Raw genomic sequence first — 18,444 nt, forward strand, 5'->3', positions numbered from 1 at the left:
TTGTTATAAAAAAATGTAAATGTGTCCCTGGGCAGCAATATTGTGTCTATAATTATTGTTGAACATCAAGCCTTCAAAAACAACAAATGCAGGGAGGAAAAGAACATTGTACCTAGGGTTTTATATTTTCACCAAATTTTTTACATTTTCCTTCCGGAGAATGAATCACTTTTCTCCCCGGTAAGCCGGTGTTTCCCGCCAGTCGGACATGGAACATTCTTAGGTGTATTATTATACATAAAGCTAACATTTTCATGTTGCATTCATTATCATTCGTCATCATTCGTTAGCCTACTTTAGCCTGAAAATGTATGGTAGTCTATTTCTAGAGCTTTTAAGTCAATGATCTCTCAATGTCTTCTTTTTTAAATGTTTATGCCTATTTATGTCGGAGTTTTGGAACAGTCTGAATCACTTAGGAAAACATTATTTTAACAATTGGTCAAAACACATAGGCTAGACTACATCATATCCCAAATATAGCCACTGTCACATATACACCGGGATTCAGGGAGCAGGTGTAGCAGATGAGTGAAGAATGAAGAATGCAGATTAACAAGAGAAGCGTACAGAACGTGCATGAAAACAAACCAACACTGTGTGACGACTGAGGCCACTGAGAGCTACATAAAGAGAAGGTCATCCAGGTGATGATGAAGTCCAGGTGTGCGTAATGATGGGGAGCAGGTGTGTGCGTAATGATGGTTGCCAGGGCGGGTGGTTAGTAGACCGGCGACGTGGAGCGCTGGAGAAGGGGAGCGGGAGACGGCGTGACAGCCATGGCATGAAAATAAATAAAACGTGAGCCTTCTGGCTTCACAAACTTGGACTAGGCCTACATAATAACATGAAATAAATAAATCCAACCCAGCCTAACAAATATAGCATAAAGAAGAGAGCCTTCTCGAGCCACACAAACAGAGGTTACAGGCTACAGGCTTATAAAAAAGGGTTCGTCAAAGGGTTCTAGTATGGAGACTGCCGAAGAACCGTTTTAGGTTCTAGATATTTCGTTTTTTTCTAAGAATGTACATGTCAAATAACCTGGCACCCTGTAGCAAACAAACCTACCCATAATGCACATATATAGGCCCTACCTGTTCAACTGTTATTCTTTCTTCTGAAGTGGGCTCTCAAAAACCACAGTGCCCTCTGCACTCAGGCGGATCCTGATCTTGATATAAATTGTCCACCGACTAAAAAAGGCTTGCTCGACCTCTGTGGTGTCCTGGATGGTGTCCTGGATGGTGTCCTGGGTGGTGTCCTGGAAGGTGTCCTGGGTGATGTCATGGATGGTGGCCTGGATGGTGGCCTGGATAGTGTACTGGATGGTCCCCTGGATGGTGTCCTTGAAGGTGACCTGGATGGTGGCCTTGATGGTGAGTGCCTCAAACAGGTGCAGGTATCTCGATCTGTTGTTTGCGGCTTCAAACAGGAAGAACTCCTTATAGAGGATTTTCAGGAGGTTGGATTCCTTTCTCTCCTTTCTTCTGTTGAAAGGTTGATGGCTTGCTGCAACGTTGTTGACGGGTTTGGTGTTGCTTGCACATCTGTTGCAGCAACTTCATCCTCTGTGCTGCTCTCCTCTTCCTCGAACAGTCGTTTGACGAGGCCCTTGCCATCCTCAACAACATGGCCCTTCTCAACAGCATGGCCCTTCTCAACAACATGGCCCTTCTCAACAGCATGGCCCTTCTCAACAGCATGGCGCTTCTCAACAGCATGGCCCTTCTCAACAGCATGCTCCAGAGTCCAATGGCAGAGAGATTTACATCGCGCCAGCTGTAGCTTGGCATTGCGCATGGTGATCTTAGGCTTGTGTGTGGCTGGTCTGCCATGGAAACCCATTTCATGAAGCTCCCGATGAACAGTTATTCTGCTGATGTTGCTTCCAGGGGCAGTTTGGAACTTGGTAGTGAGTGTTGCAACTGAGGACAGACGATTTTTACGCATTACGTGCTTCAGCACTCAGCGGTCCCGTTCTGTGAGCTTGTGTGGCCTACCACTTCGCGGCTGAGCCACTATTACTCCTATTACTTTCTACTTCACAATAACAGCACTTACCAGGGCAGCTCTAGTAGGACAGAAATTTGACTAACTGACTTGTTGGAAAGGTGGCATCCTATGACGGCGCCCAGTTGAAAGTCACTGAGCTCCTCAATAAGGCCATTCTATTGTTTGCATGATTGTGTGCTTGATTGTATACACCTGTCAGCAATAGGTGTGGCTAAAATAGCCAAATCCACTAACTTGGAGGGGTGTCCACATAGTTTTGTATATATAGTTTAGCAGTGACAGATACAGACCGTGCTTAGTAATACACAGAGATTATTTTTTATTTTGATCAGTAGAAGACTGACAGACAGACAGACAGACATAAAGAGACAGACAGACAGACAGACAGACAGACAGACAGACAGACAGACAGACAGACAGACAGACAGACAGACAGACAGACAGACAGACAGACAGGCACACAGACAGACAGACAGACAGACAGACAGACAGACAGACAGACAGACAGACAGACAGACAGACAGACAGACAGACAGACAGACAGACAGACAGACAGACAGACAGACAGACAGACAGACAGACAGACAGACAGACAGACAGACAGACAGACAGTGCCAAGCGTGGTGCGGAATACTGAGAGGACAGACGGAGAGCAGTGGTAGTCAGTGGAGGACAGTGTGTGCCCGGTACAGTTGTGAATAGTGCAGTTAGGCCTGTGTTTTCTGTCAGTGTGGAGGCAGAGGAGCAGTCAGGAGAGTGCCCCAGAAGAAGCCCAATTTCACACTGGACTGGAGCGCATCATCTGGGTCTGCCTGACCACACTCCCCCCCCACCCACACACATGCGCGCGTATGCACACACACACAAATACTTGTGTGCACACACACTCACTTCCTCCTCCTGTATAGCAGTGGTCAGCGATCTCCCAGCCTCTCATAGGAGCCAATCTCAACAGGCCAGCCACTGCCGCCCCTCCTCACACTCCTAGGATTTCCATGACCCCCCCCCCCCCCCACACACACACACACACACACACACACACACACGCACACACATGCATGCACGTAAAGCTGGGGTCATGATCCCTCAATATCAGAGACAGGCCAATGGCTGTCTGTGGCTTTACACTACGCAGTACTACTCACTTCCTAATTTTATAATTGGATCCACCCACCGCCAATTATGCTTTTGGTTTGTCCCACTCCTCAGAGGTCATGGTTTGTCCCACTCCTCAGAGGTCGTGGTTTGTCCCATTCCTCAGAGGTCGTGGTTTGTCCCACTCCTCAGAGGTCGTGGTTTGTCCCATTCCTCAGAGGTCGTGGTTTGTCCCACTCCTCAGAGGTCGTGGTTTGTCCCACTCTTCAGAGGTCGTGGTTTGTGAAGGTCGTGGTTTGTCCCACTCCACAGAGGTCGTGGATGTCCCACTCCTCAGAGGTCGTGGTTTGTGAAGGTCGTGATTTGTCCCACTCCTCAGAGGTCGTGGTTTGTCCCACTCCTCAGAGGTCGTGGTTTGTCCCACTCCTCAGAGGTCGTGGTTTGTCCCACTCCTCAGAGGTCGTGGTTTGTCCCACTCCTCAGAGGTCGTGGTTTGTGAAGGAAAACAAGTTGTTCTCTCTCTTCTTAACCCTTAATTATGTGAGCTACTTGTAACAAATAAAGAACTACAGTCACATTTAACATGTTAAATTCATAAGCACGAATAATAATTTTATATAAAGGGATATTTTTCAAGTGGAGAAAGTTTCTATTGCCAGTTTTACATCTCGTGTGTGAGAGCTTTTTCTCAAAACGAGTGATAATTGTTCACGGTTATATTGGACTCAATTTTGTGAGTTCAAGGACAACTTTGGTTGTATTATAAACTCTGAAACAACTTGTTTCTAATTGGCTACTGACTTAAAGAAGAGCTTTTTCTCTGAAGTCAGTACAAGGGATGTTCCCCTATAATGAAAGGCGGCCATCACTCAAAAGGTTGGAAGCACTGATCTAGCTAAAGATTAGCACAATACAGATGGGCAACCCCCATGCTTCAACCTATTTATTTATAGCCACTACACCGCATTTTTTTTTAAATTTAACTAGGCAAGTCAGTTAAGAACAAATTCTTATTTTCAATGATGGCCTAGGAACAGTGGGTTAACTGTCTTGTTCAGGGATAGAATGACAGATTTGTACCTTGTCAGCTCGGGGATTTGATCTTGCAACCTTTCAGTTACAAGTCCAACGCTCTAACTACTAGGCTACCTGCCGCTACCTACCACATCAGTTGGGCTACAGCTGATAATGCTGATTGCTAAATAATATACCAGCCTGATAATATAATATGGGATAATATGTCATAAGGCACTTTTTTGAAGGGGAAAATTCTATTTTAATGGTGTCAATTATTTTTATTCAATGGTAGACTCCCTCAAGCACTTACGTAACGTAGCAAACTTTCAGTCAAACTTTCTCACAGACGTTCTACAAAATAATTGCCAAGCATGGTTACTTACTGAACCGTTCAAATTATACCAACCTTTTAATGTAATACAGAAAAATATTGGCATTTCAGTTGTGATATATTGACCAAATTAAGAGGAAAGTTTTAGATGTATTTTCCCTTAAAAATTCACCAGAAACAACCATTTCACAGCTATTTAAAAAAATATATATATCTCCTGGGAAAGCATGCCCCAACAAGTCACATAATACGTTGCATTAACTCACTGTGTGTGTAATGATAGTTTTTAACATGATTTTTGAATGACTGCCTCATCTCTGTACCCCAACACATAAAAATATCTGTAAGGCCCATTAGTGGAGCAGGGAATTTCAAACACAGATTTAACCACAGCATACTAAAACATGTTGTCCTGTAGTATGTTGGGTGATTGTGCTGTTGTTTTGCATGGGGAGCCAGGCTATATCCTTAATGACACCCTTTTATATTACTGATGGCAGGTAGCCTAGTGGTTAGAGTGTTGGGCCAGTAACCAAAAGGTTGCTGGATTGAATCTCTGAGCTGACCAGGTAAAAAATCTGTAATTCTGTCCCTGAACAAGGCAGTTAACCCACTGTCATTGTAAATAAGAATTTGATCTTAACTGACTTTCCTAGTTAAAACCTCTTTGGGCTAGACGTGCCGCTAGCGACCCACCTCGACTACATCTGGTGGAATGAGTGCGAAATTCAAATTACAGAAATAGTCATATTTAACATTCATGAAAATACGAGTGTCATACCTCAGGAAAAAAAGCTTAACTTCTTGTTAATACAGCCACTGTGCCAGATTTCAAAAAGGCTTTACGGCGAAAGCACACCATGCAATTATCTGAGGACAGCACCCAGCACACACAAGCATTAAAAACATATTTCAACCAGGCAGGTGCGCCACGAAAGTCAGAAATAGCGATAAAATAAATGCCTTACCTTTGAAGATCTTCTTCTGTTGGCACTCCAAAAGGTCCCAGCTACATCACAAATGGTCCTTTTGTTCAATAAAGTCCTTCTTTATATCCCCAAAAACTCAGTTTAGCTGGCGCGTTTTATTCAGTAATCCACCGGTTTCCCTCCTTCAAAATGCATACCAAATGAATCCCAAACGTTGCCAATAAACTTCTCCAAACAAGTCAAACAATGTAGGTACCCTAATACGTAAATAAACGATAAAATTTAAGACGGAGAATCGTTATTGTCATTACCGGAGATAAACAACAAAGTACGCGCTCTCATCCACTCGCGTGAAAACACTACAGCCGAAATGGGAGCCACTTAGAAAAACTACAAATTCTATCTCATTTTTCCAAAAACAAGCCTGAAACTCTTTCTAAAGACTGTTGACATCTAGTGGAAGCCCTAGGAACTGCAATCTGGGAGGTTTTCCCTTCATATTAAAAATGACAGCCATAGGAATCAGTGGTGGGCCGGAAAAAAAATGTTCTGGATGGTTTGTCCTCAGGTTTTCACCTTTCATATCAGTTCTGTTATACTCACAGACATTACTTTAACAGTTTTCGAAACTTTAGAGTGTTTTCTATCCAAATCTACCAATTATCTGCATATCCTAGCTTCTAGGCCTGAGTAACAGGCAGTTTACTTTGGGCACGCTTGTCATCCAGACGTCAAAATACTGTCCCCTAGCCCAAAGGTTAAATAAAGGTTCAAATAAAAAACTGACATTGACAGTGATAGGCCTGATTGCTGACAATGATGGGACTGCCTACAGGGATGTCAGAGACCTGCTAGTGTAGTGACAGGGAAACAATTTCTCCCTCAATGTCAGCAACACAAAGGAGCTGATTGTGGACTACAGGAAATGGAGGGCTGAGCATGCCCCCATTCACATTGATGGGGTTGTAGTGGAGATGGTTGAGTGCTTTAAGTTCTTCGGTGTCCACATCATTATTAACCTATCATTTCCCAAACACACCAACCCAGTTGTGAAGAGGGCACGGCAACGCCTCTTCCCCCTCAGGAGGCTGAAAGGATTTAGCATGGGTCCTGAGATCCTCAAAATGTTCTACAGCTGCACCATTGAGAGCGTCTTGACTGGTTGCATCACCGCTTGGTATGGCAACTGCTCAGCATCTGACCTCAAGGCTCTACAGAGGGTGGTGCGTATGGCCCAGAACATCACTGGGGCCGAGCGCCCTGTCATCCAGGACCTCTATACCAGGCGATGTCATAGGAAGGCCCTAAAAATGGTTAGCCACCCAAGTCACAGTCTTTTCTCTCTGCTACAGCACGGCAAGTGATACCGGAGAACCAAGTCTGGGACCAAAAGGCTCCTGAACAGTGTCTACCCCAAAGTCCAGGCTACCTGGACTTTCTGCTTTTCACCCCCTAACTACATGTACTGGTACATAGTACTTCAATTAATCACCTAACCAAACCCTACATATACATATTACCTCAATGAATCACCTCTTGTACCCCAGTACACTGACTCGGTACCGGTACTACTTGTATATAACCTCGTTATTGTTATTTTGTGTTTTTTTATTGTTTTATTACTTTTTAACTGCATTGTTGGGAAAGGGCTAGTAAGTAAGCATGTCATGGTAACGTCTACACTTGTTGTATTCGGCGCATGTGACAAATACAATTTGATTCAACTTGATTTGATGCATGGGTGACCTCCCGACTATAAAAGCCTGTGTCAGGGGGATGCCATGCTCGTTCCACATCCCCGGTTAGGACAGTGGGTGCTGGAACACGGCACTCGATATTGTGACAAGTGTGCCCGAGCGTTGCAGGTTAATAAACAACGGCACACGTAATGGCCACTCTATTTATTACACTGCCATTCAAACGGAGACAACGCTCGTGCTAAATCACAGTGCCATCGATCAGGGCCCGAATTAACTGTTCTCTGTCTCCCCCCTCCTGCCTCTGGCTGTGGCCCAAATTAAATGGCACCGTATTCCCTTTATAGTGCACTATTTTGACTATGGCCCTCAAGAATAGTGCACTATATAGGGAATAGGATGCCATTTGGGATGCAGCTCTGGGCTCTAGAACCGCCGTAACCCAACTGCCACTGTTGTTTGATTTGGTCAATTTAAAAAATCAGCCCCCCAAAAAAACTATGTCCTGCTCGTTCCCTGACTTTTCCAAAATGTTTGTATTTTATTTACATTCGTCAACATTTTGATATCACAAACAGAAAAGGATTTTGTGCCTCTTTAACAGTTTTTTTAATGAGACTTTCTCTCCTCACTGAAAGAATGACAAAGAATGGATGGGTGATAATTGTGCACCTTACTTCACAATGTAATTTAAATTAGGGCTAACTGAATGATAAGGAGGGTGAAGAGGTTGATTTAATTTAGAAAGACAATAGTGTAATGATGAGTTTGTGTTATGCCTATTTAATCAGCAGAAAAGAATTTGACCGCAAGCCTTCGGGGTTGATACCATTCTCTTTAATGTTTTACTTTGTAAAAAGAAGCTGTTATGGGACTGTTTTGTTTACTATAACTCTATTACTAATCAAATGTATTGTAAGGGAAACGAAAACATGCTACATGTGGCAGTAGGTCTTTAGAATAATTCTAAACATATCCTTGACTCTATCCAGCGAAGCAAAAGATGCCAGCCCACTGAATGACAAATGGATGGAATGAGCGATAATTGTGCAAGTTACTTCACAATCAAATTTAAATTAGGCGTAACTGAATGATGAGGGTGAAGAGGTTGATTTAATTTAGAACAACAATAGTGTAATGATAAGTTTGTGTTATGCCTATTCATCAGCATTGGCGCTCCTGTTAATCATTTGACCGTGTGCCTAGCAGGTTGATACTATTGTCTTCTGCCTTTTACTTTGTAAAAATATGCTGTTATGGTACTGTTTTATTGACAGTAACTCTATTACTAATCCAATGTATTGTAAAGGGAAACGAGAACATGCTATGTGTTGCAGTAAGCCTTTAGAATAGTGCAAAACACATCCTTGACTTTATCCAAGTTGGTGAGCAGGAAACAAACAATGCCAGTCAGCCTGCACAGCCTGCACAGCTGGCCCACTGAAACTACACCTAAACTATACCAAAACTACACTGGGATTATACCAGAACTACACCTAAACTATACCAAAACTACACCTAAACTATACCAAAACTACACTGGAATTATACCAAAACTACACCTAAACTACACCTAAACTATACCAACACGAATTACACACATAATAAGAGTTAGCCTATAGACCAGATCAAATTGACAATAATCTGATGAGTGACAATATTAGGCCTATCAGTTGTCAAATTGTACACGAAGAGATGGGCACATCTTGCAATTGACAGATGCAGGGAAAGGAGCATCGCTTTCTTAAATCCTCCTTCAGAGTCACATGCAGGTAAAACATTGTGATTTCTATATAGTATCAGAAAGAGCATATTCTGCAGTTTATATTACACTTACCTTCGTCAAATAACTCTCAAAATTCAAGAGGTGCAACTCTTATTCTAAATGTTACTTTTTCCAAGAATATCCGTGCTGTCCATGCAATCAGCACATGACCACTCACGTGCTGTTCATGCATTCAGCACAGAACCACTCACATGCTGTCCATGCATTCAGCACAGGACCACTCACATGCTGTCCATGCAATTAGCACATGACCACTCACGTGCTGTTCATGCATTCAGCACATGACCACTCACGTGCTGTTCATGCATTCAGCACATGACCACTCACGTGCTGTTCATGCATTCAGCACATGACCACTCACGTGCTGTTCATGCATTCAGCACAGAACCACTCACATGCTGTCCATGCATTCAGCACAGGACCACTCACATGCTGTCCATGCAATTAGCACATGACCACTCACGTGCTGTTCATGCATTCAGCATAGGACCACTCACGTGCTGTTCATGCATTCAGCACAGGACCACTCACATGCTGTCCATGCATTCAGCACATGACCACTCACATGCTGTCCATGCATTCAGCGCATGACCACTCACGCCGTAGCATAGCTCTGGCTACTAAGCAAACACTAGTAACATAATAAACATAAAATGTAAATAAGCTAATTTGTCGTATATGGATGAATGGGCCCTAGAAACCAGATAGAAACTGATAATGGTGCATGTGACTTCAGTTAAGTTTTGGTTAGCCACAGATGTCGAAACCAAGTACTTGCTCAATGGCTTTCCATATCTGGGGAAAGATGAAACCGGGCAAGCGGGTGAGCAACTGTCTGGTTTTGAGACTCGTGGAGCCTTACATGTGCAAAGGCAGAAATGTGACCAAGGACAACTTCTTCACATCAAATTCCCTGGCTGACAAGTTAATTGCAAAGTAGACTAGCCTGCTAGGAACAGTGAACAAACAAAGGCGGGAGCTGCCACCCTCTGCGCAGAACAACATACCAGCGGAGCTGTACTCCACATCAGTGATGGAGATTGGTAAAGCAACACTCACAGTGTACAGATGTATAATAAATAAGAGTGTTTGCATCGTCAGCACAATGCATCCCACTGGATCTGGTATGTGAGGTTCGTGATCCGCCAAGCAGGCCGCCATGGAAGCAGGTCCTGCGCTTCCTCTTCTCCATGCACCACAGCTCCCACTCGGGGAAAATCCCACACAATGTCAAGTTGGCAGGTGCAAACGAAACAAGGCCCATGAATACTGTGTGCATTGCAACCGATTTGTTTGTGGGGGCTTGCTCAAACAAAGCTCCGAATCTGTGTGCTGAATGTGGACCCCAAGCATAAAGAGAAGACGCGATTAATTCATGTTTAAAGGCACAAAACAGTATCAGATGCAGTCAACTGTTTTTATATCTTGTTATGAAAATATTTCCATGACTATTTATTTATGCAATTAATCCTTTACAATTGTTCATGCACTGGTGCTTTCGTTCAGTAATACAGCACATCGTTTCACCTGCACACCTGGCAGGATATATTATTATTGCAATCTATTTTGTTTCTACTTTGTCAAAAGAAGCCGTAACTAGACTTGATTAATTACTATAACTCTATTAGTAATCGAATCTACACGTTTAGTTGATCAAATGGAATACACTGTAATGTTTTTATTGTAAGGGAAACTAAAATTGGCTATAGGCCTGTGTTTTTTCTAGGACTTTGTAGAATTATACAAAACATATGTTTGACTCTAAACAAATAACTATTGTTGTCATTTTTATTGATATATTCCCATAAATATTTCTGCATGCAATGAGTCCTTTACAATAGTTCATACACTATTTATCAAGCATTTATTTAAGTATGTTTGCGCACCTTGCGGGTTGATATGGGAAGGGAAATGGAAAGGGGGATACCTAGCCAGTTGTACAACTGAATGCCTTCAACTGAAATGTGTCTTCCGCATTTACCCCAACTATTCTGCCCTTGAGTTGCGTTCCCATGCAAAACTAGACAGATAGCTAACAACTAAGTCTTCAATAAAACTCCCAAGGCGTAACTTTTCTTGAATGAATATATTGTAAACGTTTATGTTGTAAAACTGCAAAACACAGAAAAGAATATACTTTAGTATTCAATTCACACCAACATACTGTAGCTGTACATTATACATTTGAAGTTGCATGAATACAAAGCACGTGCTACGGTACCATGCATCTGGCATGATGCCAAACCATATAGCTAATTGCTTTCTCATATGGTAATTGACTAACTCCTTTCATTACTCTAATAATGTACAACCATCTATGTAGAATAACAAGGCATATTACACTAGAAACAGTAACAAAAATACAGTATTGTATATTTTACAATTCGTTTGCATGACGCACGAGCAAAGTAATACAGCTAACATCATACATGAAAGGCATTGCAATTTGTGAGTAAATGCAACCAACCAACATTGATATGTAAGAAACTCTATCAATAACAAGATTATCATCATTAGCTAAATGCTTGAATCGAACTTACAAACAAATATTTTCCAAGGCTGAAGCGTGACAAGAAATAACTACACTGAAAGACCTGCACCGTAGCGTTGTTTTTAGCTGCTTCTAAGCGTGCAGAACGAATTCTCTACTTCCTGTTTGTGTACACTCTAAGTACCAGAAAGCTCCACTAGGGGGCAAATAACATCATGGAACACAATGAAAATCCATTTTAACTATTGTAATAAAATAATCTGTTACCTTCTAACAGGATGGCAGCACACTCCCCGCCTGGTATAATGAAATTGTGCCACTATGAAATAAAACATATCAAGAAACAAATAATGTCCTTTCTATTTTTATCTTTTGTCTCTAGGATGCTTCAGAAAGAAGAACAACAATCTCTGAGATTGGTCTCAGAAACACCTTAGCAGCTCCTTGCTTGACAATTTTTAGTTCTACTTTCCTAACCTTTTTGTCAGTACTGGGAAATGTTTTGACCACAAGCCCGACTGGCCAGTCATTTCTGTGTGCCTGACTATCTTTCAATAAGACAACATCTCCCACTTTTACATTTGGCTTTTCTGCTGTCCATTTTCTGCGTCTCTGCAGCGTTGTCAGGTACTCCTGTCTCCACCTTTTCCAAAAGGTGTCAGCGAGACACTGGACTTGCTTCCACTGTTTTCCATGAAGGTCGTTCATGCTGAAGTATCCAGAAGGGGCTGAGGTAGCGCTGGTCTTTTGTGTCAGTAACATTGAGGGTGTGAGAATGGCAGGCATGTCAGGGTCCGTTGACACTGACACTAGGGGTCTCGCATTGATTATTGCCATAACTTCAGACATAAGAGTGCTCAAGACCTCATGTGTGAGACGAGTGGAGCCCGTCTGAAACAGCATAGCATCAAGGATACGTCTGGCAACCCCAATGAGTCTCTCCCAAGAACCACCCATATGAGACGAGTGTGGAGGATTAAATATCCAAGTACATCCCTTATCTGAGAGGTATTTAGTCAGTTCTGAGTCATTTGTGTCGATACTCAGTTCCCTGCAGGCACCTATAAAGTTTGTACCTCGATCAGAGCGTAGCACTTTTGCTGCACCACGGATAGAGAAAAAACGCCTCAGCGCGTTGATGAAGCTGGATGTGGACATAGATTCGATGAGCTCGATATGGACTGCTCTAGTAGACATACATGTAAAGAGCACCGCCCAGCGCTTGGAGTCTGCGCTACCACCTCTAGTGCGACGAGTTATGACATTCCATGGTCCAAACACATCAAGTCCAACGCTGGTGAATGGTGGTTCAGATGAGAGTCTGTCTGCAGGCAAGTCAGCCATCTTTTGGTCAACTAACCTTCCTCTAACCTTGCGGCAGGTGACACACTTGTGAATGATACCAGAGACCAGACGTTTGCTCCCAATAATCCAGAAGCCTGCTGCTCGAATAGCTCCATCTGAAAAATGCCGGCCCTGGTGAGCCACTTGCTCGTGATAATGTCTTACCAGCAGGGTGGCGACATGATGTGTCCGTGGGATGATGAGAGGATGTTTTTCGTCTTGTGACATGTCGGCGGAGGATAAGCGGCCTCCCACCCTCAGCAACCCATCCTTATCAATCACTGGGTTCAGTTTTTTGAGTGTACTTTGTTTAGGGAACTCTTTTCCTTTTTCAAGGCATTTGAATTCCTCTCTGAAGGCTTCATGTTGCACACAGTGAATGATTGCTGTTTTGGCTTGTGACAACTCACTTGTACCGCATGGTTTATTACAGTCATGCCAGCCTCTGCAGCTGGTGTTGTCCGCACCTTCATGGAAGGATCTGGCAACATGAATGAGTCGTGCTGTGGCTTGATTGAGAGCTTTCCAGCTTGAGAACCTCTCAAAGCGATGAGAGCCGAGTTGAGCTCCAGAAACCTTAGAGGCGAAGACAGTGACGTCTGGTCGAATCTCTGCGTCTGCGTGAGGCTCTACAAGGTCAAAATTTATGTTCTCAGGCTCACTTGAGTTTGTTTGGGTCAGGAAAGGTGGACCTGAGAACCAACTGGTGTACTTTAAGAGCGCAGCAAATATAGGCCTGGTTGCATGGTCTGCTGGATTGCTGTCAGTGTTTACATAACACCACTGATCTGGATGGGTAGACTTCCTGATGCGAGTTACCCTATTGGCAACATACACATAGAATCTTTTGGTGACATTGTGGATGTAACCGAGAACTATCTTACTGTCTGTGTAGAACTTGGCCACATTTACATCAATGTCAATTTCGTCTCTGATCAGTTCATACATCTCAACAGCTAGCAAAGCCGCACACAGTTCTAGGCGTGGGATAGTGTGGGCCGGACGAGGGGCCAATTTTGATTTCCCCATGACAAATCCAACATGGCATTGACCTTCCGAGTCAATAACTCTCAGGTAGGCTACCGCTCCTATGGCTACTGTAGAGGCATCCGAGAAGATGTGTAGCTCTCTTCTTTGAGTGGTAGACAAGGAGACTGGGATGTAGGTCCGCTGAATATACATATGTTCCAACTCCATCAAAGAATCCTTCCACATTTTCCATTTCTCTTCTTTTTCTGGGGGAAGAGGGGCATCCCACTCACTCTGATCAGAAGAGAGTTCTCTGATTAAGGCTTTACCTTGCATTGTTATTGGAGCCACGAACCCAAGGGGGTCATAAAGACTATTCACTGTGGACAGGATGCCTCTCCGCGTAAAAGGCTTCTCATTGTGGGACACCTGGAATGAGAAGCTGTCTGTTTCCAGGTTCCAGGAAAGTCCCAGACTCCGTTGAAAGGGGAGAGGATCCACTCCTAGGTCCAGATCTTTTAAGTCTTTTGCACGGTCCTCCATAGGGAAGGCTTCCATAACTGTTTTGCTATTGGATGCAATCTTGTGTAGTTTCATGTTGGACTCCGCCAACATTGCTTGTGTTTTTCTTAGAATGTTGATAGCTTCTTCTGTTGTAGCTACTGATGTCAGCCCATCATCGACGTAGAAGTTCCTCACTACATATTGCTTGGGTTCTGATCCATGTTCCTTCTCACCCTGTAGCGCTGCTCGTCTCATGCAGTAGATGGCTACGGCTGGTGAAGGGCTGTTCCCAAATACATGGACTTTCATCCTGTACTCAGTTATGTTTCTATCTGGATTGTTGTCTTCATACCAGAGAAACCTTAAGTAATCTCTGTGATCCTCACGTACACCAAAACAGTAAAACATTTGTTGCACATCTGCTGTTAGTGCAATGCAATCCTTGCGGAAGCGCATTAGGACACCCAAGAGTGTGTTGTTTAAGTCTGGACCACTGAGCAGAACATCGTTAAGTGACACGCCTTGACACTTAGCACTGGAGTCAAATACTACTCTTATTTGTTCAGGCTTTTGTGGATGGTAAACACCAAATATGGGTAGATACCAACATTCTTTGTCTCCCTCTAGTGGCGGTGAAGGTTCGGCTTGGTCGTTATCCAGCATCTTTTGCATGAAGTCAATAAAATGACGCTTCATGTCAGGCTTTTTGTCTAAAGTCCTGCGAAGTGATGTGAGACGGTTTATGGCCTGCTCCCTGTTATTAGGAAGGCGACGTCGAGTGGGGCGAAAAGGTAGTGGAGCCACCCAGTTGTTTCCATCATCCTGGAAAACCTGTTTGTCCATAATGTCCAAAAAGGCTTTGTCCTCCACTGATGGTGCTGGTTTATCATCGTCTTGTGTTTTGTCGAACACGGAACATCCCAGGTTGTCTGTGTTCACAGTTGTGTTTGGATCTCTCGAGTGCATTGTAGAGGGAGAGATGTGTTTCTGAGCTACACTGTTGTAGTTCTCTTTTACCTGGATGATGTCAGGGCAAGGGCTCAGATAAGATGTGCGACCATTCTGAAGTATGTTTGTCCTGAACACGTTAACATTGGCTGGTCGGTGAGCCGTTCCCAGACAGACCTCACCCACGATGACCCACCCGAGGTCGAGTCGCTGTGCATAAGGAGTGTCGTGGGGCCCATTGATTTGCTCTCGTACCTTGTGTACCCTTAAGATGTCTCGTCCTAAGAGCAGGAGGATGGGAGCGTCTGGGTCCACAGCTGGAATTTTGTCCATAACTGGTTGCAGATGGGGATGATGATACGCAATGTCGGGGGAGGGAATCTCCGTCCTATCGTCTGGCATCATATCACACTCTATCAGAGTAGGGAGAGATAGCTGCATGTGTCCGTCTATAGACTCCACCATGAAGTTGACGGCTCTCCTGCCTGAAGTCTCTGTTACCCCAGAACAGGTCTTCATGGTGTATGGAGCAGAGTTGTCGTTGATGTTGAAGAGATTGAAAAACTCTGTCTTGGCCAGAGATTTGTTACTCTGTTCATCAAGCACTACATACATTTTGACAGCTTTCTCTCTTTTCCCAGCCGGATAAGCTTTAACTAGGCATATTTTTGAACATGATCTTGGATTAACTGCCTCACCACAGATCTCCGTACACTTTGAGGTGACAGATAGAAGAGCATCGTCACCTTGCTCCCCGCCATGCTCTTTCTCTGCTGTAGCAGTGTCTGTATTTGAAGGGGCTGGACCTGGATGCAGAGCAGCAAGATGTCTGTCGCTGTCGCACTCAGAGCACTTGATTGACACCTTACAGTCTTTAGCTCTGTGCTGAGTTGACCCACAACATCGGAAACAAATTCCATTCTCTTTGAGATATGATTTGCGCTCATCTAGAGTTTTGTACCTAAACCCACGACACTTTTTAAGAGGATGAGGTTTGTTATGTATCGGGCATTGATGGTCAGGGTTTTCAATCTTTGTCTTACTGGGTTTGGTTTGGTGGTCTGAGGGCTCAGATGACACATCGGTTTTGTATACAGTCACAGGTGTCTTGCTGCTGTACCTGGCAGGTTTCTCACTTTTCATAGACACCTGGTTAGTTGCGGTGTAGAGGGTGAAACTGGGGTCGTTTCTAGTTTTCGCCTGGTTCCTGATGAATCTCGAGAAGAACGAGAATGGTGGGAATGCTACCCGATAGTCCTCCTTGTATTTGGATCCCTGCGCAATCCATTTTTCTTGTAAACTGAATGGTAGTTTCTCTACTATAGGGTTTACCCCCCGAGATGTGTCCAGATAAGCGAGGCCTGGAAGGTACCCTTCTACTTTAGCACACTCCAGTTCGAGAAGAATGTCACCTAGTTCTCTTAGTTTGTGATTGTCTTTGTTAGCCAGTTTTGGAAAATCATCAATTTTCTTCAACAGTGCATTCTCGATCACTTCAGGTGTACCATAGCACTCTTCTAGTCGTTGCCAGACCATGTTAAGCCCTGCTGTTGCGTTGAAAATATGGACAGATCTAATTCTGTTTGCTTGCTCAGACGACTCTGCCCCTAGCCACTTGGTAATTAGATCTAACTCTTCCCTGGCTGATAAATTCAAGTCTCTGATCGCATTGAGAAAGGATGCTTTCCATGCCCAATAATTTTCAGGGCGATCATCAAACTTCAGGAGTCCGGAACTCACCATCTCACGGCGTAGGAGGTACTTGATGAGGTCTGGTGCCACTTGTGACTCAGGGACGCTTTGTGTGTGTGACTGGAAGTGGGCTTGTTTTCCATTTACACCATGCTGCTGTTCATTTCTTTTGAACGGAGAGTCTCTGCTCATGTTCTGTTGTTTGCTACTTTCTGGATTATGGTATGTAGCTGGGTCAACACTAAGCTCTTGTTTCTCCACTTCAAATGGAAGTTCAGCAAAGTAGGGCCTAGCATGTTGTTGCACATACTCACAGGTACGCTGGACTGGACTTAAGGGCTGTGTCCCTGTGTCTAGTTCTTTGTGAAGTTCTCTGCGTTCTGATCCTACAGCTTCTTCAAAGGCTGCAGCTTCAGCCAACGCAGCAGCAGCTGTTCTCTCAACTTGGAGAACATATAAACTTGCCTCGAGGTCAGCTTTTTGCTTCAACAAGCTGGCCTCTATTTCTGCCTTTTGTTTCATCACAGAAGCTTCCTTCTCAGCATAGGAGACTTGTGCACGCGCTGCGTCTGCCTTGGCGCGTGCTTTGATGGCTGCAGAACTCACCGTTGAGGATCTGCTTGACTGTTTTGATGACCTTGATCTTGTAGATTGAGACTTGGTCCCAATGTGCTGAAGAGGCTCCTCCATCTCTCTCTGTCGAACTCTTGGCTCTGGTTGTTGTACCGTAGACTGCTGGTCTTCCATAGGAACAGAGGCTTTGTTGGCTGATGAATGTAGAAACAAAACCACCGTGTGTGGTTATTCTTGAGCTTGAGCCCGCCGTGATGATGTTTTTTTACTATTCTGCCCTTGAGTTGCGTTCCCATGCAAAACTAGACAGATAGCTAACAACTAAGTCTTCAATAAAACTCCCAAGGCGTAACTTTTCTTGAATGAATATATTGTAAACGTTTATGTTGTAAAACTGCAAAACACAGAAAAGAATATACTTTAGTATTCAATTCACACCAACATACTGTAGCTGTACATTATACATTTGAAGTTGCATGAATACAAAGCACGTGCTACGGTACCATGCATCTGGCATGATGCCAAACCATATAGCTAATTGCTTTCTCATATGGTAATTGACTAACTCCTTTCATTACTCTAATAATGTACAACCATCTATGTAGAATAACAAGGCATATTACACTAGAAACAGTAACAAAAATACAGTATTGTATATTTTACAATTCGTTTGCATGACGCACGAGCAAAGTAATACAGCTAACATCATACATGAAAGGCATTGCAATTTGTGAGTAAATGCAACCAACCAACATTGATATGTAAGAAACTCTATCAATAACAAGATTATCATCATTAGCTAAATGCTTGAATCGAACTTACAAACAAATATTTTCCAAGGCTGAAGCGTGACAAGAAATAACTACACTGAAAGACCTGCACCGTAGCGTTGTTTTTAGCTGCTTCTAAGCGTGCAGAACGAATTCTCTACTTCCTGTTTGTGTACACTCTAAGTACCAGAAAGCTCCACTAGGGGGCAAATAACATCATGGAACACAATGAAAATCCATTTTAACTATTGTAATAAAATAATCTGTTACCTTCTAACAGGA

The 18,444-nt window shown here is 43.5% G+C and overlaps 2 protein-coding genes and 2 long non-coding RNA genes across 5 annotated transcripts in view; 1 reads left to right on the forward strand and 3 right to left on the reverse strand.

The window, feature by feature from the left end:
* The window catches only part of LOC139577243 (glutamate receptor ionotropic, delta-2), a 662,466-nt gene that overhangs the window by 412,436 nt on the left and 231,586 nt on the right, over positions 1–18,444 (forward strand). The gene's annotated exons all lie outside the window — the stretch shown is intronic.
* Positions 10,943–11,526, reverse strand: LOC139577232 (uncharacterized). Its single transcript, XR_011675238.1, has 2 exons — positions 11,412–11,526; positions 10,943–10,983 (listed from the first exon to the last, which is right to left on the reverse strand). It is a non-coding gene; the product is annotated as an uncharacterized lncRNA (long non-coding RNA).
* On the reverse strand, positions 11,741–17,701 carry LOC139575130 (uncharacterized). The gene has a single exon (XM_071400132.1). It carries the CDS (start codon positions 17,564–17,566, stop codon positions 11,741–11,743), a length of 5,826 nt encoding a protein of 1,941 aa, XP_071256233.1. The 5' UTR covers positions 17,567–17,701.
* LOC139577233 (uncharacterized) lies at positions 17,746–18,329 on the reverse strand. Its single transcript, XR_011675239.1, has 2 exons — positions 18,215–18,329; positions 17,746–17,786 (listed from the first exon to the last, which is right to left on the reverse strand). It is a non-coding gene; the product is annotated as an uncharacterized lncRNA (long non-coding RNA).

Source organism: Salvelinus alpinus, chromosome 5 (assembly GCF_045679555.1).
Source record: "Salvelinus alpinus chromosome 5, SLU_Salpinus.1, whole genome shotgun sequence".
In the NCBI taxonomy this organism is placed as follows: Eukaryota; Metazoa; Chordata; class Actinopteri; order Salmoniformes; family Salmonidae; genus Salvelinus; species Salvelinus alpinus.